Raw genomic sequence first — 25,113 nt, 5'->3', positions numbered from 1 at the left:
TCACAGAGCTGTCAATGACAAGGGCTGGACTTAAGTACAGGTCTGACCCCAGAGCCTAGGTTCTGTCCACCTGCCATGCTGACTCCCCACTAAATCCCACCCCAATTCTTGACCTCCAGACTCCTTGTTTCTGATGGCAGCTCCCACCATAGATGCCATGTTGACCAAAGGGGAGGAGTATAAGCAGCCAAGAGGTTGCCCCATCCTGACTTTACTGGAGTGATGGCTAAAAGACTTTGCTAACACTCCAAAGAAAGTGGAACAGTCATTTAGAAAGAAAATATATCTTTACTGCAAATTTTTTTGCAAATGTTCACGTTTCCAGTGTAAGTCATTACAAAAAGATATCCAAGAAAAACTTGGTTTATCTAACGTGAATGAATGGTGTAATTTACAAAAAAAAAAAAATAATAATAAATATATATATTTCCCCTACAAGAAGAAAGATGCTTCTCTGGGTTTGAAGTCACAACATAATTCACAACAAGTATGAATCTTAGGGCAGCCGTGACCTCTCTGCTTTTTTTTGGTCTCACTTTGGCTGCCAACCAGGAGACCCGAGGGGCAGGCTTTGAAGGACTCTGCTTCCCTGTTTTCTTCCAGGAACACAGTCCAACTGTCAAATGCAGGGCCAGCTTGGCTATTCCCTAGGATTGCTGCTCTGCCCAACACATCCTCTCAAGAAAGCAAAAGTCTTGAGACTGTTTTTTTTTTTTGTCCCCTGGAGTAGTACTTAAATATATACATACCATCATTGATACTCATGAGTGGGATCCTTCCTTGTCCTGAAAGAGATCAGTAACTAAATGTCAAGCTATCCACACAATTATCCTTGGCAGCTAACCAAATTCCAAGAGTGAAAAATTAAAAACTAAAAATAAGGAGGGTACCTTGAGACCAAAAGCATTAGATGCTGCCTGGCTACCACTACTGACCCATTCTGACCAGGAACACAACGGATGGTCCCGAATAGAATGGGAGAAAAATGTAGAGCAAAACTCAGGCTCATAAAATAAATAGTATCACCCATGAGTACTGTGATCCTCTGAACAATCATCTAAATGAGACCTAATGGTCAAACCTTAGCCTAGACCGAAGGCGAGAAGGTAAGGGAGGACATGGAAGGTAGAATAATGGTAACAGAGCAACCAGACTGGAAACAATGAGAATGCTGACACACTGTGAAAAGTGTAACCAACATCACTGAATACATATAGAAATTGTTATATGAGCACTTAATTGGCTACATAAATTTTCTCCAAAATCGCAATAAAATATTTAAACAAAATAAAAGCAAGAAGGGAACAACTCAACAGGACTCTTTTCAGTACCAACGGATAATACTTGGAGGTACCTAGTGCTCTTCACTTTGAACACTTTATTACCATTATCAGACCTTCATGTCTTTCAGTGACCAGTAAACCCATTCTAGCAACGAATAAACAGAAGCAGGAAGAATGCAGGGACAAGACTGGAAGGGATATAGAGGTGAGTCACCGAGCTGGGAAGTCAGCGGCAAGAGACGACCTCCTGGCCCGTAAGTTCCAAGTCCCCATGGTCTCTAAATGCAGCCAAGTCCCTGTGTGAGAAGGTGCATGGGTGAGGAGGCTGTCTCCGGCCTCTGCAGGCAGCCCTCCTGGAGGCAGCTTGGAGAAGTTGGTTCCCGACGTCCAAGCGCCTGGAAGACCGGATGGTGAGTGAGAGGAGTGTTCATGGCCCAAGACAGCCCAATGGTGAGAAGTATTTTCGCCAGGCCCTTTGCCTCAAAACTGCAGCCCCAAGGAACTGAAGCACTCTGGGTGGAGCTGGAGTGGGTGAGGGCGAGGAGCTTCCTGAAGACACAGAATCCACAAACTTCACAGCAGTTGGCTGGATTTGGTCACAAGCATATTTTATACAACCAACTTCTCTAGAAGTCTGGTTGCCAAAAACACCCCTGTGGGAAGCATGAAAGGGCACAAGCTTGCATTCCAAGGAGTGAGAGAACATGTACGTGCCTTGTGGGGGTCAGAGGCAAGAATGTTCGGTGGCAGGTGTCTCTGTGTCTCTCCAGCCCAGCACGGCCAATCTCAAGCAGGGGTCCAGATAGGTGTTACTTTGGTTTTTCAGGGTTTTCTTTTTTGGTTTTCGTACTGGAGTCGGGTTCCGGAGGATGCTGGTGGGTGGGTGGATCCTGCAGTTCTGAGCAGATGTTAACGCTCTGGGGCTCACACCAAGCCGGCATCTTTGGCCATGCTGTAGAACAGGCCTCTCTGCTGCAGGAGGTCGGAGGGGGAGCCACACTCTCGGATCTCCCCTTTATCCAGGACAATCACCCTGAAGGAGGAGGGGTACACAGCTATGAGAAGTAGACAAAGAGTTGGCACCTTGATCCCAAAAGCCCAGCTGGAAAGTCACTGTTGAGGTCAGGCTCCCAGTATCTTCTGCCAGGACTAATGCAGTAGCTTTCCACCTGGCAGCCCTGCCTCAACCCCTATTCCTAGTCAGTGCCAAAGTCCTTTGACTCTAACCTTTAAGCATTAGCCCCACACCAATAATAGTGGCTAAAGTAATAAGGATAATGGTATCAATGTCAACTGTTCACATTTATTTGTCCCATCACACTCAGAAGAAAATCTAAAGCCTCACATAGTCTGTAACTAAGAAAACCTGTACATCAATCGATTCTGACTCAAACCCCATGTGTATCAGAGCAGAAACTGAGCTCCACAGGGTTTTTTAAGGCTGTGGCCTTTGGAAACAGATCATCAGGCTTTTCTTTTGAGCACCTCTGGGTGGATTTGAACCGCCAACTTTTCAGTTAGCAGCCCAACCGAACTGATTAGGAGTAGCTCTCAACAGCTCGCACCATGAGGGGACGTCACAGTGCCAGCAAACACTTGCAGAAGGCTGGAGAGTAAAAGTTTCAGGCTCAGCAGGCCACATGGTCCCTGTTACAAATAGAAGTAATGTCTGATTTATGACAGTGTTCTATTCTGACAACTCTCATCAGTTCTGACATTACTCAATTGTCTCCTTTTTTAAAGCTTTCATTATTATTGCCTTTTATTATCAGTATCTTTATAATTTGATCTTTACTTGTCCTCAGTGGTTGGAAACATTGCATATAAGCTTGGAGATATGATGACATCAGCAAATTACACAAATCACAACATTGTATGTAGTGCATGTTACTAATGATAAGAAGTACAAAAAAGGATGGTCAAAAGTATGGTTCATTGTAACTCAATTATGTCACATGCCAGGGACTACCTGTACTCAATTCTGCTGCTGTAGTTTTAGGGCAAAAGCAGTCACAGAAAATATGTCAATCAACAGGCATGGCTGTTTTACATAAACAGGCTGTGACAGTGTGGCCAATGGGCTGGAGTTTGCTAACCCCTGGCATACTTGCTCCTATAGGATCCAGCCCTGTCCATTTTTGACCTCACTTGCGGCTACTCTCCCGAGGCTCAAACTTGCCAGCAATACATAAGAGGTGCTGACAGCCAGTCTCCATCAAATAGCCTTAAAACCAAAAACCTAACCCATTGCTGTCAAGTCAATTCCAACTACAGCAACAGAGTTGAATTGTCCTGTGGTTCAAACCCACCAGCCACTCCACAGAAGCAAGACTAGACAATCTATTTCCGTAAAGATTTACCACCTCGGAAACCCAATGGGTGTCACTATGAGTCAGAATCGACTCCACAGCAGTGGGTTTATAGGATTTCCAAGGCTATAATCTTCACCAAAGCAGACTGCCACATCTTCTGCCACAGAGCAGCTGATAGGTTCAAATCGCTGACCTTCTGATCAGCAGCCAAGCATTTAACCACTGCACCATGAAGGTTTCTTCCCTTGGTACTAGGACCATGTTAAGATTTTGTGGACCATAGGTACATTTGTCTTCGTGGGCAATAATGCCTTTACATGACATTGATTCATGTAATTCATATATTCACTTTTTCCTCTGACTTTAAAAGGAATTAGGACATTTCTGTGAACCCCTAAAAGTATCGGGGTCCATGGCCTGGTGCCTCTGTGCCAGCCCTGCCTGGTCCTCATGCTCTGGTCACTTTGTTCTCTACCTTCCCAGCACTTAGCTCTCCCTGAAAGCCATCTTGCTTTCACTTGCTGCTATGTTTACAGTCTGTCTCCCACCAACTAAGCTATATGGTCCCTTAGGTGGGCACCTTGAGTCCCAGGGCCCACTCAGTGCTGGGAGCACAGCAAGCAGCCACCACATATGTGCTGACTGAATGGCTGGCCGATGTCAACAAGACCTGGTGCTGCCTGGTATAGGGAGAGTTTTCACCAACAGGGCTGTAACAGGCATAAGGACAGTGTTGAATGAGTGAGTGAGCGAGTGAGCTGGTGAATGGGGCAAACCCCCCACTGCCCCACTGTGTGCCAGGGGCATCACCTTGTGTAGTCCATGATGGTGTTGAGCCGGTGAGCAATGGTGAGGACAGTGCAGTCGTCAAACTGGGTCCGGATGGTGGACTGTATAAGGTTGTCCGTTTCCAGGTCCACAGCTGCCGTGGCCTCATCCAACACCAGGATCTTCGTCTTCCTCAGCAGAGCCCGGGCCAGGCACACAAGCTGGCGCTGTCCGACACTTGACCAGGAGAAAAGACCAGGGGACAGAGTGTCAAACCACCCCAACCAGAGCCCAGGCCTGAGCTGGGAAAAGGGAGAAGAGACAATGCACTGCTCAAGGCAAAAGAGCACTTCCACTTCTCACATCCATGCCCATGGCACACATCACTAATCAATCTGATGCCCTTTCCTATGGAGGTAGAAGCAGGCTCAGAATCATTCTCAATACAGGGCTCAGAGGTGATACACAGAGTATTTGACCAGTTCAGCACAGGAAGACCAAAGAAGAGTTGATGCTTTTGAGTTGTGGTGTTGGCAAAGAATACGGAAAGTACCATGGGCTGCCAGAAGAACTAACAAATCAGCTGTAGCTGGAATGCTCCTTGGAAGCGAGAATGGCCAGACTTCTTCTCACCTACTTTGGTCATGTTGTCAGAAAGGACCATTCCCTGGAGAAGGATATCATGCTTGGTAAAGTAGAGGGTCAACGAGAAAGGGGAAGGCCCTCAGTGAGATGGATTGACACAGTGGCTACAACGATGGGCAAGGATTACAGCAAAGATTGTGTGGCTGGCACAGGACCGGGCAGTGTTTTGTTCTGTTGTATATAGGGTCACTATGAGTTGGAGCTGACTCAATAGCACCTGACAAAAAGAGTGTAACAGGTAGTAAAAATAACCCCTGTATCCATGCCCTCTGTAAAGTCCTCACAGTCTGACTGTATATGCCTTGGGCTGGCCCATAAGATGGTGGCAGAGTGTAAGGCTGGCACAGGCTTGAGATGGGACTGCACACTAGCCTTGCTCACTCTCGCACCTCTGCCGTCACCATAACCACACGCTGGCATGGACTGGGGGATCAGATTTGTGGAGCAGCTGAGGCCAACTAGATCACCTGACAATCAGCTGACCCCAGACACAGGAGTGCGTCCGGCACAGACTAGCAGAGCCTTGGCTAACTGTGGTAGTGGGTCAGTGAGCACTGCTACTGCTGAACACCGCTGGGGTTGGTGGCTGGTTGTTAATGCAGCAGCATCCCCGTGGTGCGTAACTGAAACAGGCATGGACCAGTATTGCTGCAGCAGGACTCTGGAGGTTTCCTGCAGAGTCAGGCACTGACATGCTGGTTGGTGGATCATGGGCAGATCCTGGGGACCTGGGAGAAATCAGCTGGGGCAGTGGGTAGGGGCTCAGAGGGGTTAGGACAGTTGCCATTTACCACTTAGTATAGAAGCCTGTCAATATTTTAACGATTCCACTGAATGGAGCTTGTGTAAGAAAGGCAATCTGTTGGTCATCCTGTTTAGACTCCATAGTAGAAAGAGCCCATTTTACAGATAAGGGAACTGAGGCCCCAAGAGGTTAAGGGACACACTTCAGAACAGACAGCTAATCTGTGGCAGAGTTGGGACCCAAACCCAGTTGAGACACAGATCCATGAGGTCAACTCTCCTGAGGTGGGGCCAACGGGCCCTCACCCCGGCACTGCCCCACTCACCCGTGCCTACCTTAGGTTCTCCCCGCCTTCTGCACACTCATGGTTCAGCTTATCTGGAAGGGAGGACACGAAGCTTTTCAGGTGAGCCAGCTCCAGTGACATCCAGACCTCTTCGTCTGTGTACTGGTTGAATGGGTCCAGGTTCATGCGGAGGGAGCCCGAAAACAAAATGGGATCCTGTTTGGAGAGCAGACAGAAAACAGGATTTGAAGCACATGTTACACTAGACATGAGTGCGACAAGGAGACAGGATGATAAAGTTTTCCCTAGAACCGTAAAGACGGGGTTTCAGGATTGCCGAGAATTATTTCTTGTTAGCTGCTGTTGAGTCAGTTTTGACTCACAGCAACCCTATGTACAAAACAGCAAAACACTGCCCAGGCCTGCACCATCCTCACAACTGTTGCCATGCTTGAGCCCACTGTCACAGCCACCGTGTCAATCCATCTCACTGAGGTTCTTTTTCATTGACGCTCTACTTTATCCAGCATGATATCCTTCTCTAGTGACTGGTCCCTTCTGACAATATGACCACAGACGTAAGACAAAGTCTGGCCATTCTCGCTTCTAAGGAGGATGTTAATGAAAAAAGTGTGTGCAAAACCCTGCGTTAAGCAGAATGAAACAGATTTCTTGTTTGCAGAACTTCTCAGATCCTTCAATATGCAGAGGTGATAAGAATCTTTGAGATGAGAGACACAGCAAGGGAGTCCTCTGAGCCCAAGCCCCTACTCTCACGTCGTCTCCAATAAAGAATCTTAGAAGGAACTTTAGGAATATTCTATTATTAGATTATAAGAAAATAACACTAAGAGGTAACATATGAGAGAATCATCACCTACAAGTCACTTCATAAGTCTTATTACTTATTTATTAACTTCTATTGTGATTTGGGTGAAATTTTATAAAGTAGATTCATTTTACATTCAACAGTTCATACACATTTTGTTTCATGATACTGGTTACATTGTTGTTGTTATTGTTAAGTGCCGTCGAGTCATTTCCGACTCATAGCGACCCCATGCACAGCATAACGAAACACTGCCCAATCCCGCGTCAGCCCCACTATCCCTGCTATACTTGAGCCCATCATTGCAGCCACCGTGTCAATTCATCTCGTTGAAGGCCTCCCCCTCTTTCGTCGACCCTCCACCCTACCAAGCATGACATCCTTCTCCAGGGAATGGTCCCTTCTTACAACATGACCAAAATAGGTGAGACGAAGTCTGGCCATTCTTGCTTCCAAGGAGCATTCTGGCTGCACTTCCTCCAGGACAGATCTGTTAGTTCTTTTAGCAGTCCACGGTACTTTCAGCATTCTCCGCCAGCACCACAACTCAAAAGCATCAACTCTTCTTCGGTCTTCCTTATTCATTGTCCAGCTCTCACATGCATACGAGGCGACTGGAAATATCATGGCTTGTGTCAGGTGCACCATAGTCCTCAAGGAGATATCCTTGCTCCTCAGCACTTGAAACAGTTCCTTCGCAGTTGACATTCCCAATGCTACACGTCGTCTAATGTCCTGACTGCTGCTTCCATTGGCATCGATTGTAGAACCAAGCAACGTGAATTCTTTGACAACCTCAATCTTCTCTCCATTTATTGTGATGCTGCTCATTGGTCCAGTTGTGAGGATTTTTGTTTTCTTTATATTGAGACGTAATCCATACTGCAGACTGTATTCTTCAACCTTCATCAGTAGGTGCCTTAAGTCATCCTCACTTTCAGCAAGCAAAGCTGTATCGTCTGCATATCTCAGGTTGTTAATGATTCTTTCTCCAATCCTGATACCACGTTTTTCTTCATATAGTCCAGCTTCTCGGATTGCTCAGCATATAGATTGAATAAGTGTGGAGAAAGAATACAACGCTGACGCACTCCCTTCTTGATTTTAAACCATGTAGTGTCCCCTTGTTCTGTTCGAACGACAGCCTCCTCGTCAAGGAGGAGCAGTCAGCCCCAGGGACAACTCAGGGACACCCAAAGCAACAGGCCAGAAAAGCAGGAGAAAGGGGATTAAAAGCCAGGAAGCCAGACAGAGGTACAGTCAGCCACAGGGACCCAGGTGGGGGTGATACGAGAGGTCTCCAACAGCAAGACAAACTTGTCTGTCGGTTTGTCCTACGGTGGTGACATGTAGACGTGAGTTTTGAGGCTGACCCTCTGGTGTTTAAAACCCAGCGAGATGCACATGGTGCACAGGTAACAGCCCAGCTTATAGACTGAGACAGACTAGGAAGAAGGAAGAGGCCATCCACTTCTCTTCTGCTTACATTACCCACAGTGTAATAGTTCTCTTCCCACTTCCTCCCTGCAGTCACCCTCTCCCTGCTTCCTTCTTGCCCACACATTCCTGCCTCCCTGCTTTTCTCCCTATGCAAATGCTGTCCTTTGATACCTCCTGGTTGATCTAAGGAGTGTATCTCCCTGGTGTAAGTGTTCATCTCATAGGCCTAATGTTCAGATGAGAGTTAAGTCACACGATTGAGTTTAATTCGAGGCCTGAAGGGTGACTTGGGGTCATGATTTGGGGGTTTCACCAGTCTTTACTGATCAGTAAGTCTTTTTTTTAAGGTTTTGAGTTATTTATACACAATGAAATACACAGAACTAAAGTGACATGGGTCAATGTCTTTTTTTTTTTCCTTGCAGTGTTCCTCCCCTCCCCTCCTGTCCCTGGTAACCAATAAAAAGTTTCCTTCCATATATAAACCTTTCCTTAACTTTTTAAAATAATGAACTAATACTTTATTTGTCCTTCTGTAATTGACTTACTTCAGTCAGCATAGTATCTTCCAAGTTCATCCATGTTATATGGTGTATAGATTCTACATTATTCTTTAGTGTTGCATAGTATCCTACTGTGTGTATGTACCATGGTTTGGTTATCCATTCTTCTGTTGATAGGCACCTAGGTTGTTTCCATCTTTTGGCTATTGTAAACAGTGCTGCTATGAACATGAGTGTGCCTATGTCTGTTCTTGTCATGGCTCTCACTTCTTTAGGATATATACCTCATAATGGGATTGCTGGGTCAAATGGTATTTCTAATTTCAGCTTTTTAGGCATCACCATACTGCTTTCCACAGGAGCTCTGGTAGCATAGTGCCTAAGGCACTTGACTGCTAACCAGAAGGCTGGCGGTTCAAACCCACCAGCCACTCCTCGGAAGGAAGGTTGGGCAATCCTACTTCCGTAGTGATACTGCCTCGGAAACCCAAGGAAGGGTCGCTATGAGTCGGGGCCGACTTGACGGCAAATAACAACAACAACAACATACTGCTTTCCACAGTGGTTGTATCATTTGAAAGTCCCACCAGCAGTGTATGAAGAGTCCTAATCTCTCCACATCCTTGCCAGCATTTGTTATTTCTGTCTTGTTGAACTTGCTACTAATGTTGGGGTGAGATGGTATCTCACTGTTGTTTTCATTTGTGTCTCTCCCATGGCTAATGATTCTGAGCATTTCTTCATGTATTTGCTGGCCGCCTGAATATCCTCTTTGAATAAGTTTCTGTTCATATTTTCTGCACATTTTTTAATTGGAGTGTTTATCTTTTTGATATTGAGGTGTTGGGGGTTTTCTATAAATTTTAGAGATAAGTCCTTCGTCCAATATGTTGTTGCCGAATATTTTTTCCCATTCCGTAGTTTCTCTTTTGACTCCTTGGGAAAAGTCTTTCGCTGCACATAAGTACTTAATCTTTGTTGTTGTTATTTGCCATCGAGTCAGACCCAACTCACAGCGACCCCTCTTTGGGTTTCTGAGGCAGTATCACTACGAAGTAGATTGCCCAACTTTCCTTCCAAGGAGTGGCTGGTGGGTATGAATCGCCAGCCTTCTGGTTAGCAGTCAAGTGCCTTAGGCACTACGCCACCAGAGCTCCTTCCACACAGGAGACTTGAGTTCAATTCCTGACCAATGCACCTCAAGCTCAGCCACCACTCATCCATCAGTGGAGGCTTGCATGTTGTTCTCATGCTGAACAGGTTTCAGCAGACAGAGAAAACCCTGTGGGTCCCAACAATCTGGTCTGTAGCTGATCATGGGGATGGTGCAGGACCCAGTGACATTTCGATCTGTTGTGCATGTGTCAGGGCCAACACAGTGGCGGCTAACAACAACAGCTATTTCACTATCAGAGTCCCAATCATCTAGTTTATCTTCTGCTGTTTGTGCATCTTGGGTTATGCTTGATAGTCTATTTATGCCGTATTTTAGGACCCTTAAGTTTGCCCCTTTTTTTTTTTTTTTTTTTAATGAACTTTATAGTTTTAGGTTTCACATTTACGTCTTTGATCCATCTGGAGTTAGTTAGTTTTTGTGTGTGGTGTGAGGTATGGATCTTGTTTCATTTTTCTGCAAATGGATATACAGTTTTGCCAGTACCATTTGTTAGAGAGACCATCTTGTTTCCATTTAATGGATTTCAGCCCTTTGTAAAAAATCAGTTGACCAAAGGTCGATGGATCTATTTCTGGGTTCTCAATTCTGTTCCACAGGTCTATGTGTCTGTCATTGTACTAGTACCAGGTTGTTTTTGACTACTGTGGCTGTATAGTAGGTTTTGAGATCTGGGAATTTGAGATCTCCTACTTTGTTCTTCTTCTTTGATAGTGCTTTCCTTATTCGAGGTCTTTTTCCTTTCCATATAAAAATAGGGATTGGTTTTCCACATTGAAAGATTGGGCAATCTACTTCCGTAGTGATACTGCTTCAGAAACCCAAGGAGGGGTCGCTATGAGTCGGATCCGACTTGATCGCAGTGAGTTTGGCTTTTTTTTTTTTTTTTTTTTAAAGAATGCTGATGGGATCTGGATTGAGATTGAACTGAATGTATAGATTGCTTTGTGTAGTACTGACATTTTCACAATGTTCAATCTTCCTATCCATGAGCAAGATATGTTCTTCCATTTATGTAGATCTGTTATGGTTTCTTGGAGTATGATTTGTAGTTTTCTTTGTACAGGTCTTTTGTGTCCCTAGTGAGATTTATTCCCAAGTATGGTGGTGTAGTACCTGAGGCATTTGATTGTTAACCAGAAGGCTGGCGGTTCAAACCTACCAGCTGCTCCTCAGAAGAAAGGTCAGGCAATCTACTTCCATAGTTATACCACATCAGAAACCCAAGGAGGGGTCACTATGAGTCGGATCTAACTTGATGGCAGTGAGTTTGGTTGTTTTTGGTATTGTAAATGGCATTGATTTCCTTTTTAGCAATCTCTTTGCTGGTGTAGAGGAATCCAATTGATTTTTGTATACTGATCTTGTATCCCACCACTATGCTAAATCTCTCAATTAGTAGTTCTTTTTGCTGAGTTTCTTGGGTTTTCTATGTAAAGAATGGTATCATTAGCAAATAGGGATAGTTTGACTTCTTCCTTACCAATCTGGATGCCTTTCATTTCCCTTTCTTGCCTTATTACCCTGGCTAGGACTTCCAATACAATGCTGAATAGAAGTGGTGATAGAGGGCATCCTTGTCTAGCTCCTGTTACCAAGGGGAATGGTTTCCGTCTCTCTCCATTGAGAATAATGTTGGCTGTTGGTTTTGCACATATGCCCTTTATTATGTTGAAGAATTTTCCTTCTATTCCTATTTTGCTGAGAGTTTTTATCAGGAATGGGTGTGGAATTTTATCAAATGCCTTTTCTGCATCAACTGATATGATCATATGGTTCTTTTCCTTGTTTTCCTTATGTGATGGATGACGTTGATTGTTTTTCTAATGTTGAACCATCCTTGCATACCTGATATGAATCCCTCTTGGTCATAATAAATTTTTTTTTTTTTTTTTGATATGTCATTAGAGTCTGTTGGCTACGATTTTGTTGAAGCCTTTTGAATCTATATTCATGAGGGATATTGGTCTGTAGTTTTCCTTTTGAGTGATGTCTTTGGCTGGTTTTGGTATCAAGGTTATACTTGTTTCATAAAATGAATTTGGGAGGATTCCATCTTTTTCTATGTTTTGGAATAGTTTGAGTAGGATTGGTGTCAATTCTCTTCTGAATGTTTGGTAGAATTTGCCAATGAAACCTAATGGACCAGGGCTTTTTTTTTTTGGTGGTAATTTTTTTATGACCTGTTCAAATTTTTCTACTTTTGTTATGGATCTGTTTAAATTTTCTACCTCGGTCTCTGTTAGTTTAAGTAAATAGTATGTTTCTAGAACTCTGTCCAATTCTTCTAGATTTTCTAATTTGTTGGAGTATAGTTCTTCACAGTATCCTGATGTTATCCTTTTAATTTCTGTTGGTTCTATTGTGGTGTCACCCAATTCATTTATTTGTATTCTCTCCCTCTTTTCCTTATTAAATTTGCCAACGGCTTGTCAATTTTATCAATCTTTTCAAAGAACCAACTTCGAGTTTTGCTAATTTTTTCTACTTTCTATTTTCTGTTTCATTGATTTGTGCTCTAATCTGTATTATTTCTTATCTTCTAGTGACTCTAGGCTTTTTTTTTTTTTTTCCTGCTCTTTTTCTAAGTGCTGGAGATGGTGGTTAAAGTGTTGATTTTGGCTCTGTCTTCTTTTTAGATGTGTGCATTTAATGCTATAAATTGCCCTCTGATTACTGCTTTTGCTCTGTCTCAAAGATTTTGGTATGTTGTGTTTTCATTCTTGTTTGATTCTAGGAATTTTTTAATTTCATTTTTTATTTCTTCTATTATCCAGTCATTCTTAAAGAGGGTGTGGTTCAGTTCCCACATGTTTGCTCTTTTTCCGTTGATCTTCCTATTGTTGATTTTTAATTTTACTGCATTGTGATCTGAGAAGATGCACTGCAGTATTTCAATGATTTTAAAATTTACCGAGGCTTCCTTTGTGGCCTAACATACGGTTTATCATGGAGAATGTTCCATGTGCACTGGAAAAGAATGTAGTTGTGCTGTTGTTGAGTGAAACACTCTGTAGATGTCTATCATGTCAAGTGGTGGATTGTATTGCTAGTTTTTCTGCATCTTTAATTAAGAGTGGTATATTAAAGTTGTTCTATCTGTAACTGAAAGTGGTATATTAAAGTCTCCTACTACACCAGAAGGCTGGTGGTTCAAACCCACCAGCCACTCCTCGGAAGGAAGGTTGGGCAATCCTACTTCCGTAGTGATACTGCCTCAGAAACCCAAGGAGGGGTCGCTATGAGTCAGGGCTGACTCGACGGCACATAACAACAACAACAACAACTACAACTATGGAGTCATTTACTTGTCTTTTCAGTTAGGTTAGAGTCTGGTTTATGTACTTTGGAGTTCTTTCATTGGGTGCATAGATATTTATTATTGTTATGTCCTCCTGTTCAATTGACTCGCTTTAATCATTATATATTGTCCTTCCTCCTCTCTTAAGGTGGTTTTTGTCTTAAAGTCAATTTCATCAGAAATTAATATTGCCACTCCCTCTCTTTTATGGTTGCCATTTGCTTGATGTATTTTTTTCCAACCTTTGATTTTTAGTCTATTTTTGTCTGTCTCTCTAAGGTGTCTCTCTTATAGACAACATATTGGTGGGTTATGTTTTCTTATCCAATCTGCAACTCTCTGTCTCTTGAGTGCTGCATTTAATCCATTGATATTCAGCAGAATTATTGACAAGTGCAAATTTGTTGCTATCATTTTGTTATGTGCTTTTTCATGGCGTTGCTGATTTCTTTGTTCCATATAATTTTCTGTGATGAGCTTGTTTTATTTATGAATTGTGTTATCACTTCCTTCGTTGCCAATGTTTTAGTATTTGCTAAATTATTTGTGCTTGTGATCTTTTTATTTTGATGTGAACATTTATCATTTTTCTTTGAGGTTACCTTGTGGTTTGTAATTTTCTTCCCAAGTTTCGAACAGTCTTTCTTGCAGTGGTTTTGACTGCCATTCAGAAGTTCTGTATTATTTTCCCCCTCTTTTTGGTTTGTAGTTGTCTCCATTTGTCAATTGATATCTCTGGTTCCCTGTTTACAATCTTGCAGGCTTATTTACTTTGGATACTTCCATAACTGGGTTGGTTTCTGGGTTATGTCATCATGTGTGTTAATGGTCAGTTGTTGTTTGCTATTGTTGATTCTCTGTCTAAAGGTCTCCCTTTAGCATCTCTTGTAAAGTTGGTGTGGTTTTTAACAAATTCCCTTAATTTCTGCTTATCTGTAAAGTCCAAATTTCACCATCATATTTGAGGGACAGTTTTGCTGGGAATATAATTCTCAGTTGAAAATTTTTTTCTTCTAGGGTTTTATATATACCATCCCATTGTCTTCTTGCCTGCATGGTTTCTGCTGAGAAATGAGCTTAGTCTTATGAGTTGCCCCTTGTAGGTAACTTTGTTTCTCCCATGCTGCTTTAAGGACTTTGGTTTTGGTGAGTTTGATGATGATGTGTCTTGGTGATTTTCTTTTGGGGTCTATCCTTTTTGGGGTTTGTTAGACTTCCTGAATGGATATATTCTCATCTTTCATCATACCAGGGAAATTCTCTCCCAACAAATCTTCAACAATTTTCTCTGTGGTTTTATTTGTCTCTTTCTGTTCTGGAATTCCGATTACATGTAGGTTATTCCTTTCTGTGGTATCCCACAGGAACCTTAGGCTTTCTTAATTTTGTTTTGATTGTTTTCCTGATTGATCCCTTTCCAAAGAAGTATTGAGGTATTTGTCTTCAGTCTCACTAATTCTGTCTTCCACTGATTCAATTCTTCTTCTTCGCCCATTCAATATGTTATCTATTTCTGAAAATTCAGTATTAATCTTCTGGATTTCTGTCTATAGATTTTGTATCATTTCTAATTTTTCATTTATTTTGTCATTTGTTCTTGTATTGCCTTTCAAAATTGTTCTAGTGTTTTCCTATGTTCTCTGTGTTTTCCTCAATTTTGTAAGTGTTTTCCTTGATCTGTCTCTCAATCCGATGAAGGTAAATGTAATTCTTTTGAATTCCTTATCAGGGAGTTCCAGTGCTGCTTCTTCCTCATGGATGTGTTCTGGGTCGGGATCCTGGTCCCGTTTCTCCTGCTTTATATTGCTTCTTTGTGTGGACTGTGATGCTGTGTTGTCTCTGAGACATTGTGACATTTTTGTGCTTATATTTAATTGGCGACTGTATGTTGGAGTGATCTGCTCAAGATTTTCGTTTTCTCTGATGTTATCTAAGTCAGCAGGGTATTGGGTACCTCTATTTGCTAGATGGCAGCACTTATACACTCAAGACCTGTCTCCTTTCCCATTGTCAGCCTCCCGTATGTCCCTGCTGTCCTTGGCAAGTGGAGCCTATTCTTAAGTCCCTGGAATCCAAATGAGAATGCTATATTTTAAGTATCCAAAATGGCCACCTCTTGCCAACATTCAAAATGACTGTACCCTCAATCACTTTAAATATCCAAGATGGTCACCACCTGTAAACAATCAAAATGGCTGAGCCCTCCAGATAGCCAAAAGTTCATAGCTCAGGTTGTCTCCCTTTGCTGTTTCCCTTCCTAGTTATTGGCCATCAGTGCAGTCATCCCTGCATTCCTTGGCAAACAAGGCTGATCTTCAGTCAATTCTCAGGTCCAAACACCACTTGCAAATATTCAGGCTGTCAGTGCCATCAGAATAGCTGACAGTCCACAGCTCTGTCCATCTCTGTACTCACTGTTTTCATTCAGGTTCTTTCACTAGTTGGTGCCTCATCCACTCCTGTGCATTTCCTTTCAAAGCTCACGGCTCCAGGATTATCTTCTGTTATCTCTGTCAAGCAGTTTCTCTTTTCTTTGTTGAAGAGGGTTGGTGTAGCTTGTCTGCCTATTCCACCATCTTACTGGAAGTCCTGATTTTGACTTTTAATCCACATTTTCTCCCTCATACCCAGGATCTCTAATTTTGATCTCTTTCCAAGTGGTTGGCATGGGTACCTGGGTACCATCTAGGTCTTCTGGTCTCAGGGTCATACAGGCTGAGGTTCTCATGGTTCATTATGTCTTTTATTTTCTACATTCTTCTTTGCTCTGCACAAGGAGAGACCAATAGTTGCATTTTAAGACCCCAGTTGCTACTCACTGAAGTAAGATGTAGAATAGTATTTTTGCATACCATGCTGTACCAATTGAGCTTGATGACCCTGCAACTAATGTCCAGCGACTTACTCCCTTCAAGGTCCTTAGATATGGCTGAGAAGTTATCCTAACTCTGCCTCCTGTTAAGCTTTATATTGCATGTGGCCATTTTTATACCACATACAAATACATATATAGGAATATTGTCTGCCAGAAAAGTCTCATTTTTGCCTAGTTCTTACAAGGTTAGAGATTATCATCCTTGAATGTGAGAGCCAGCACAGAGAGAAGTCAGGGTTTTATTTGATTCTGTTAGATGTTCAGGAAAATGGCTTACTAGATTGCAAAAGTGAAGACTCATAGAAGATGATTTAGGCCAGTTGCTGTTGCATCCATTCCAACTCATGGCAACCACATGGGTGTCAGAGTAGAATTGTGTTCATAGGATTTTCAATGGCTGATTTTTCAGGAATAGATCGCCACCTACTTTCCAAGTACTGTTGCTGGACTCAAGTTGCCAACCTTCTGGTTACTAGTCAAGCACTTAACTGTCGGCGCCACCTAGGAGTCCAGATGAAGACTAACACCTGACTAAGTCCCACAACGTGCCCAGAGAAGATTCCATGGGGAAGAAACATAGTGCGATGTCAACAAAAATAATGACTAAAGCCCCCTTCCCAATAACCCACTGCCATCGAGTCAATTTTGACTCATAGTGACCCTATAAAATGGAGCAGAACTGCACCAGAGGCCTTCCAAAGATGTAAATCTTTATGGAAGCAGACTGCCTCATCTTTCTCTGGCAGAGTGGCCAGTAGGTTCAAAATGCCAACCTTTTGGTTAACAGCCGAATGCTTTAGCCACTGCCCCACCAAAACTCCTTCTGAAAATAAAAGTCGGGACAAATTCATGTGTTTGTCCTAAAAAGAAGCACCATTATTGATTTGCTTCTGGTCCTGCCCCAGCAACCCCTTGGACCTACCTGGGGGATGATGGTGATCTTGAAGCGGAGACTGTGCAGGCCAATCTGGGCAATGTTGATGCCATCAATAATGATCTGTCCCTCGGCAGACTCGTTGATCCGAAACAAGCCCAGGGTCAGGGATGACTTCCCAGCTCCCGTTCGCCCCACGATACCAATCTGTGGGACCAGAAGCACTGAGGGTAAGGTGGGATGTTGGAATCTGGAGGTTGCCCCCATTCCACTGTTCCATCATTTCAGTTATCTCCCTCATAGCAGTTCAGTCACCTCAACTCTTGTCATAGCCCTGTCCCTCATCAACTTTCTGGAGATGTGTTTTGGCCAAAGGTTAAGAACTCCCTTGTCTTTTCCAGGCTCTCTGAGAAATTAATCAGCTTTTCTAATAAGCCAGTGAGACCTCCAGAGACAAGCATTAGGCAGAAGGGATTTTCAATAATGCCCTGTTATTTTCAACTTAAGATATTAAGTAATTATCAAATTAAGGAGCCCTCATAGCATAATGATAGAGACCTTGACTGCTAACCAACAGGTCAGCAGTTTAAACCCTCCAGCTGCTCCTTGGGAGAAAAACCTGGTGATCTGCTCCCATAAAGATTACAGCCTAGAAAACCCTAAGGGACAGTTTTACTGTGTCCTCTAAGGGACAGAATCAACTGGAGGGCGTACAACAGCAATAATTGTCAGGTTCCCAAGCTGAACTGCTGAGATACTTCAAAGATCCAAGCAGATCCCCCTACAGGTCCTCATCCCACCTCAGCAGAGGTGAGCAAAAAGGGTTATGATTATGATTTGGTTTCCACTTATCCTTCTTTGAGGGAACTAACCAGCTGCCATCAAGTCAATTCTGACTCTTGATGACCCCAGGGGTTTCAGAGGAGAACTGTGCTATGTAAGGTTTTCAATCACTGTGACCTTTTGGAAACAGACTGCCAGGACTTTCTTCCAAGGTGCTCCTGCTCCTGGGTAGATCTGAACCACCAATCTTTAGGTTAGTAGCTGAGTACCATCTGTGCCACCCAAGTAGTTTTTAGGGAACTAGCTTCCCCATTTAATGGCCAATGATTGACATTTCTGCTACCCAGTCCAACTCTCCCCTTCTTGTCTGGGCTCTTGAGAGGCGGGCTTCCTACATCAGAGAAGTCACAGTACAGCACGTGTGCAAAACTTCTCATGACAATATAGGCCATAAGGACTTAGTGAGAACATTACCCATTCTGTTCTCCCTCAGGCTACAACTGAGAGAAATTGCACAGGAACGGAACTTTCTGAGCGTTGTGGTAGGGACAGTTCAATAAGTCCATGTGTTCAGAGATGAAAGAAGCAATGTCCCATGGCAAATGGCCAGGAAGGCACTTGGTCTGATTTCTAAGCAAGGTCTAAGAGTCTCAGGACAAGGCTGTGTTCCAAGAACAGCTTGTGACCAAGGGTAGGTTCCAAAATTCTGACAATTTCCCTACCTCCTTTGGGCCATCTCTAACAATGACAGTGACAGCTTTCTATTCCAGAGACTGCAAATTCAAATGCCTACAGTGGCCAACTAGGCACAAGAACAGGGGCAGGGAGGGATTGGCCTCATCTGAAAAGAGCCAGAATGGGAATCCGGCTCCACTGTTGACAGATGTTCAGATTTTCTCAAGAGAAGTTGTTGTTGTTGTTGTTATGTGCCATCGAGTCGGCCCCGACTCATAGTGACCTCTCCTTGGGTTTCCGAGGCAGCATCACTACGGAAGTAGATTGCCCCATCTTCCTTCCAAGGAGTGTCTGGTGGGTTTGAGCCACCAGCCTTCTGGTTAGCAGTCAAGTGCCTTAGGCACTATGCTACCAGAGCTCCTTCAAGAGAAGTAGGAAATTGAATTTTTATATACAATTGTCCAGATTTTTCAATATTTGAAACTAACTTACTCGATTTTAAAAACAAAGCAAAACAAAACATGTATGTGGATCTCTTTGGGCTACTGGGCTTCCAGTTTGCAACCTTGTTCTCTGAGTAGCTTTTCTTTCTATGAGCTCCTCTCCCTACAAGATGCCTCGCAACCCCACGACTGACAGGAAGAAAAAACACCACCATTTTCACCAGCCTGCCACCAGCTGGTGCCCAATGTGAAGGGGCAGGGGACACCGGGCACCCACCTTCTCTCCCCCATCAATAGTGACATTGATGTGCTTGAGCACTAAGTCCAGGTCTTCTCGGTAACGCAGGCCATAGTCCCGGAATTCCACTCGGCCCACCTGAGGCCAGGTGCTGGGCGGAGCCGTCTCCTCAATTTGCCAGGGAGCCTGCGATCACAGTAGGAATGGTAGGGGAACAGAGACTAAGGAAATCAAAGTCCACTCTCATACCACAGGCTGTGAGCTGGCCCCCACGACCCCCGCCCCTCTGCCCTCTTGCTCACTCTGCCCCAACCACACTGGCCACCTGGTTTCTCCTCAGACATGGCAGCACATCTTGTTCCAGGCCTTTGCACTTGCTGTCTCCTTGGCCTGGAATGTTCTTCCCCAAAACACCCACCCAGCTTACTTCCTCACATCCTCCAGGTCTCAGGTTCCTGGCCCTGTGTTCCTTTCCCCTCCCCTGAGCACTGACCACCTCCAAGCATTCTAAATCTGTTTGCATTTGTTTCAGCTGTCACCCATGCCCACTAGAATATCCCTTCTGAGGACTGGCTCTTTCACTATTCGCTTCTGGCTGTATCTTCAGGGCCCAGAACATACAGTGCTCAGTAAGTACAGTAAAACCTATGGAAGCCAAATTTTGTATAACGAGGGCAGACACCTGCAGAAAAGGACAACACAGAGAAGGTAGGTGGGGTAGTTGTGTGTCAACTTGGCTGGGGCTGGTTTTGAGTGGCTGGGCAGCTGGATGTAGTTATTCCTTATGATGAGACTGGTAATCAACTCCATAGTGGAATCTACTGGAGCAGCTAAGTAAATGCCTTAGGGATGTGGTCTGCTTCCAGTATATACGGAGAAGTGTTGAGAAAGGTCTTGGAGCTTTCAGGGATGCTTGGACCCTGTATGTGGCTGAGTCTTCATTTCAATGGTCTGCCATGTTGGCCCTGCCGATCTTCAGACTGTTTCCAGACTTGAACTAATGGCCTTCCATGTTGTTTGATAATGGTGGGACTGTGCCATTGTACTTGTCAGCCTTGAGTTTGTCAGCCTCAGCAGCCAGCAGCTGCCTCAGTTAAGGGAAGCCTCCAGCTTCCTTGGGCCAGAGCAAGAGGCAGAGCTGAAGCCCAAGATTGAGGGGCCTTCATCCAGCCCCTAGAGCTAGCACTTTGAACTTGGACTTCTAGACTCTTAAAGTGTAAGAGAATAAAATCCCTGTTTGTTAAAGCCACCCATTTGCAGTAGTTTCTGTTAGAGTGGCACTAGAGAACCAAAAGAGTAGTAACTTGCCCAAGGTCACACAACCTCAGCTGCTAAAAAGCCTCTCAGTTCAGCTCAGCATTTCCTGGGGCCGATGGCTGGATGTGTTCTGGGCCAGGCTTGGATGTGCAGCCTCAGGGAACTGACATCCTTTCAGGGACCAGGCACACACTGGTGCTGAGCCTGGACGCAGCTCCAAAAACACAGTCCAGAAGCCCAGAGAGAGGCACGAAAACATAAAGAAAATACTGGCCACCTTTCAGACTGGAAACTGAGGTCTGTTGAAAAGTTCTACAGAACAATGCTGCTTTTGCTGAGCACCTAGAATGTGTCAGGTTGCTGTGCTATGTGCTTAGATGCGTGATTTCACTGGTGCCTCACATGATCCCAAGAGGTAGATCTACTATATGCAGATGGAGAAATGCCTCAGTCCTGAAGAGTAATTAAGAGAACAGAAATAACAGGCTGATCCCATTGACAATAAAGGAAAAAGAAACACACACACAAATGTGCATGGGAATGTGTATGTGTGAATATGTGCAAGGAAAGTTCTGCAGGAAACACCGGCCTGAGAAGCTACACCGGGGGAAGGAGACAAATGGAGGGGACAGTAAGAACTTCCACTCTTCCTTGTATACTTTTTTCCCCCTATGAGGCAAAATTCATATAACATAAAATTAACAATTTAAAAATGTTTAATCAGTGACATTTAGTACATTCCTCATTCCTATCTTGTGCAATTTTCACCTCTACCTCCAAGACAGTTTCATTACTCCAAAAGGAAATACCACTCACTAGCAGTCACTCCTATGTCCCCTGCTCCCCAGCCCCTGGCAACCACCCATCTGCTTTCTGTCTACGGATTTTCCTATTCTGGACACAAGGAGTCTACATATGGAGGCAAAGAATCCGTGTTCTTTGGTGTTTAGCTTATTTCAGTCAGTATCAAGTTCTTTCACGCTGAAGAATTTGCTATTTTCTTTTTTCACAACAAGCACATCTTGCTTTTATAATTTATGCATACAAATGAAGGGGACTTACTATAAGAGCATAGATAGTACTGGAGAGAAGTGGATAGAACCTTCTAACTCACTAACTAACTAACTAACTATATATATAGAGAGAGAGAGAGACAGAGAGAGAGAGTCTAACCTGTTGCCTTCAAGTAGATCCTGAATCACAGTGACCCTGTGACCCTACAGGACAGAGGAGAACTGCCCCATAAGGTTTCCAAGGCTGTAAACATTTATGGAAGCAGACTGCCACACAGACTGCAGTGGCTGATGGGTTCGAACTGCCAACATTTTGGTTAGTAGCCAAGCACTTAACCACTGAGCAACCAGGGCATGTGGTCTCTCTCTCTCTCCCCCCATATACATATATGCACATGCACACGCACAAACACACACACATATAGTGGTAGGGCTACAGGTGATTTCTTCTTTTGTAATTTTTAAATACATTGTTATCCTAAAGAATAAAAACAAAGTGTCAATTATTGGCTTCTCCTCCAGGGAACAAAGAGGAGTGAAGAAAATCAAAGATGCATGGAAATAGTTAGTACAAAGGACTAATGGACCATGAGAACCTCAAGCTATGTGACCTGAGACCAGAACTAGATGATGCCTGGCTACCAAAGCCAACTACTCACAAAGGGATCAAAATTAGAGATCCTATATAAAATGGGTAAAGAATGTGGAACAAAACTCGAAATCATAAAAAAGACCAGGCTTACTGGTCTGATAAAAACTGGTGAAACCCCTGAGACTATAGCCCCAAGTCACCCTTTGGGCCTGGTATTTATCTCATTCCTTAACTCTCAGCCAAACAGGCCTACAGCTGAACACCTACACCAGGAAGATGCACTCCTTAGAACAATCACTCTTGGGGGATGGGAAGGGCAGCATTTGCATAGGAAGAAAGGCAGGGAGGCAGGAATGCACAGGCAATAAGGACACAGGGAAAGGGTAAGCACAGGGAGGAAGCTGGAGGCAAGATGTTCTACTGTGGGGAATGTAACCAGTAAAAATAAAATCAATTTTAAAAAGTAAAAACAATGAAAATATTTAAAAAATAAATTCATTTGCTCACTTTAAACAGATGAATCATTTGGCATGTGAACTATACCTCAATAAAGCTGTTATGGAAAATAACAAATTCAATGATTAGGGTGGGAAAATTTCTGTTGTAATGCACCCTTATTTCCACAGGAGGCATTATATTTAGCTTCTTTCACTTAGCATCAAGTTCTTCCACGCGGAAGTATTTGTTAGTACCATTCTGAATAATGTTTTCCGGTGAAGTGCACCCTAGCAGAGCAGGCATGGGTCACCTCTGTGAATTCTTCAGGACAGACCTTCCAGGACCTTGGTCTCATTCCCAAGGGGCATTTTCTTGGGAGGCAGTATGGTACAACTGCAAAAAGGGTCTCAGATTCTAATCCTGTGTGCACCATTTACCAGTCATGTGATCTTGGGCAAGTAACTTAACTTTCTGTACCTTATTAGTTTCCTTACCTGTAAAATATGGATAATCATAGCAACTAAGTCGTAAGGTTAATTGCTCTATAGAAAATATTCAGGACAAGGCCTAATACACACACCACAGGGCACGGTATGCACCCATTATTATCATTGGTAGTGGTGGTGTCTCAAGGAACATTATTGTTATCATCATTATTACAACTACTATCAGTGATGGTGTCTGAAGACAAAATAAGGCAGTTGTTAGGGATAACATGGTAGTTACCAGGGGAACATGGCCCCTAGTAGGGGGCCTAGGTTCCACTCCTAGCTCTAGACTAGCCCACAGGATCAGCCACTGCCCCTTTCCTTGTACCTTTTTTTTTCCATCCATAAAACAAGGACTTAGCTTAAATAACTGCAGAGTTTCCCAAATTTTGGTCAATTTCTTACCACATCATGATTTTTGTACTATCTCTGTAAAGATTCTCTCGTTACTTACTTTTAGTGCTTTTATCAACTTATTACTTAAATTTTAAACTTAATTAAGAACATTGTTTTGTATATGGGCATCCCATACCTTGGGAAAAGAGATGTTGTTGTTGTTGTTGTTATGTGCCGTCAAGTCGGACCCGACTCATAGCGACCCATCCTTGGGTTTCCGAGGCAGTATCACTACGGGAGTAGATTGCCCCATCTTCCTTCCGAGGAGTGGCTGGTGGGTTTGAACCGCCAGCCTTCTGGTTAGCAGTCAAGTGCCTTAGCCACTATGCTACCAGAGCTCCCGGGAAAAGAGATAATTGTAAAATATTTTCTCGCCTTAACGTTAGGTGGTTCTAATTGGTGCTGTACAGTGACTGGACAAGTGGGAGATGGATTTCAACCTAGTGGGGTATCCAACTTACATTCCTGTTGGGAGGCAGAAGATACACAAGGTATGGCTCAAAGGTTTCTTTTGGGTAAAGCCATTCACATTGAAAATCAAGGTCAGGCCAGGGGCCTTTGCTTTGCTTTACCTCCTTCTCAGTTTCTGAATACTCCTTGAGTCTCTCCACGGCCACTATGTTGGTTTCCATCTCAGACGACATCCGTACTAGCCAGTTCAAGTATGTGGTCACCTGTGAGAGGAAGCGTCTCGTGCAGTTTCTAGTGTGCATTTGTTACTTTTATTCTAATTAACTGACTATGAATGAAGACTTACTTCATATAGAAAATAGCACCCATATAAATATAACCACCACCCAAATTTGCCACATTGCATCTCACAACTAAACACCACATTTCTACATAATCCAGGGGTCACACCAGTAATCACAAAAGAAATTAGAAAATATTTTGAACTAGATGGTAATATGAAAACACAAAGTTTGTGAGATGCAGGTAAAATAGTGCTTAGAGGGAAATGAATAGTCTTAAAAAGCGTCTCTTGCAGTTACAAACATCCTCACAGGTCATCAAGGAGCTCCCTTGACTGAAGAAGGAATCAGAGTCCATGTCAAATTCTTCTCTTGTTAGGGTCACCAGGACCTAGCCTTGTGCCTTGAAACTCTACTCAGACCCTCCCCTCTATTGCTCTCCCTTGGGCATCCAAAATGAAGGCCTGGGAACCAGCAAACTGGTCTTCCATTTAGAGAATGAGAAAATGCAGCAGAGAATTCTCTTACCTGCAACGAGTAAGACACAGAGAGGCCCACCAAACCAGCACTGAGGCTGTGCCGGGAGATCACCGCAAACAGGGCCGCAAAGAGCACGATAAAGTTGCCAACACACTCCAGCCGCACGGCCAGCCATCTGTGTGAGACACACAGGAAAAAGACAGACACACGTCAGTTGTGCAGTGACTTGGCGTCCAGCTCTGAGATCCAGCTCTAGGGTCTTTGCTACTGAAATAGCTTCCCAAGAGTTCCTGAGAAAGGCCTTCCAAGCCCTGTGCATACAAGTCCACAACATGGGAGCAGGGAAGAGGGCTGAAGGGACATTATTTCATCATTCCTCACTCATCTGGCAACCCCAGGGATAAAGAGTTCTCCAGAAGCAACCTTCCCAAGAAACTGAAGCTTGCCTTTTTAAAACCCTTGTCCTAATTTAGCTTTTAAAATATTATACTTTACTCTGAAAGCTGTACTAGAAATTCCTAAGGACTAAGAAGTCTCCCACTGTAAAGAAACGCCACTGATTTCAAGTAACTTTATCTTGGTT

At 43.6% G+C, this 25,113-nt stretch overlaps 1 protein-coding gene across 1 annotated transcript in view; it reads right to left on the bottom strand.

The window, feature by feature from the left end:
- Window positions 1–2,207: 2,207 nt before the first annotated feature.
- ABCC1 (ATP binding cassette subfamily C member 1) overlaps window positions 2,208–25,113 on the bottom strand; it is a 180,480-nt gene continuing 157,574 nt past the window's right edge. The window contains exons 25-31 of the mRNA XM_042782274.1: window positions 24,579–24,705; window positions 23,931–24,032; window positions 19,214–19,360; window positions 17,084–17,242; window positions 6,089–6,255; window positions 4,406–4,600; window positions 2,208–2,316 (exon numbers count right to left, since the gene is read on the bottom strand). Of these exons, the coding sequence (XP_042638208.1) occupies window positions 2,208–2,316; window positions 4,406–4,600; window positions 6,089–6,255; window positions 17,084–17,242; window positions 19,214–19,360; window positions 23,931–24,032; window positions 24,579–24,705 (1,006 nt within the window). The remainder of the gene's footprint in view (window positions 2,317–4,405; window positions 4,601–6,088; window positions 6,256–17,083; window positions 17,243–19,213; window positions 19,361–23,930; window positions 24,033–24,578; window positions 24,706–25,113) is intronic.

This window comes from Orycteropus afer, unplaced genomic scaffold (assembly GCF_000298275.1).
Source record: "Orycteropus afer afer isolate SDZICR_OR568_19922 unplaced genomic scaffold, OryAfe1.0 scaffold00281, whole genome shotgun sequence".
NCBI classification, from domain to species: domain Eukaryota; kingdom Metazoa; phylum Chordata; class Mammalia; order Tubulidentata; family Orycteropodidae; genus Orycteropus; species Orycteropus afer.
The sequence above is the reverse complement of the archived record's forward strand: the minus strand, read 5'-3'. Positions and strand labels throughout refer to the sequence as shown.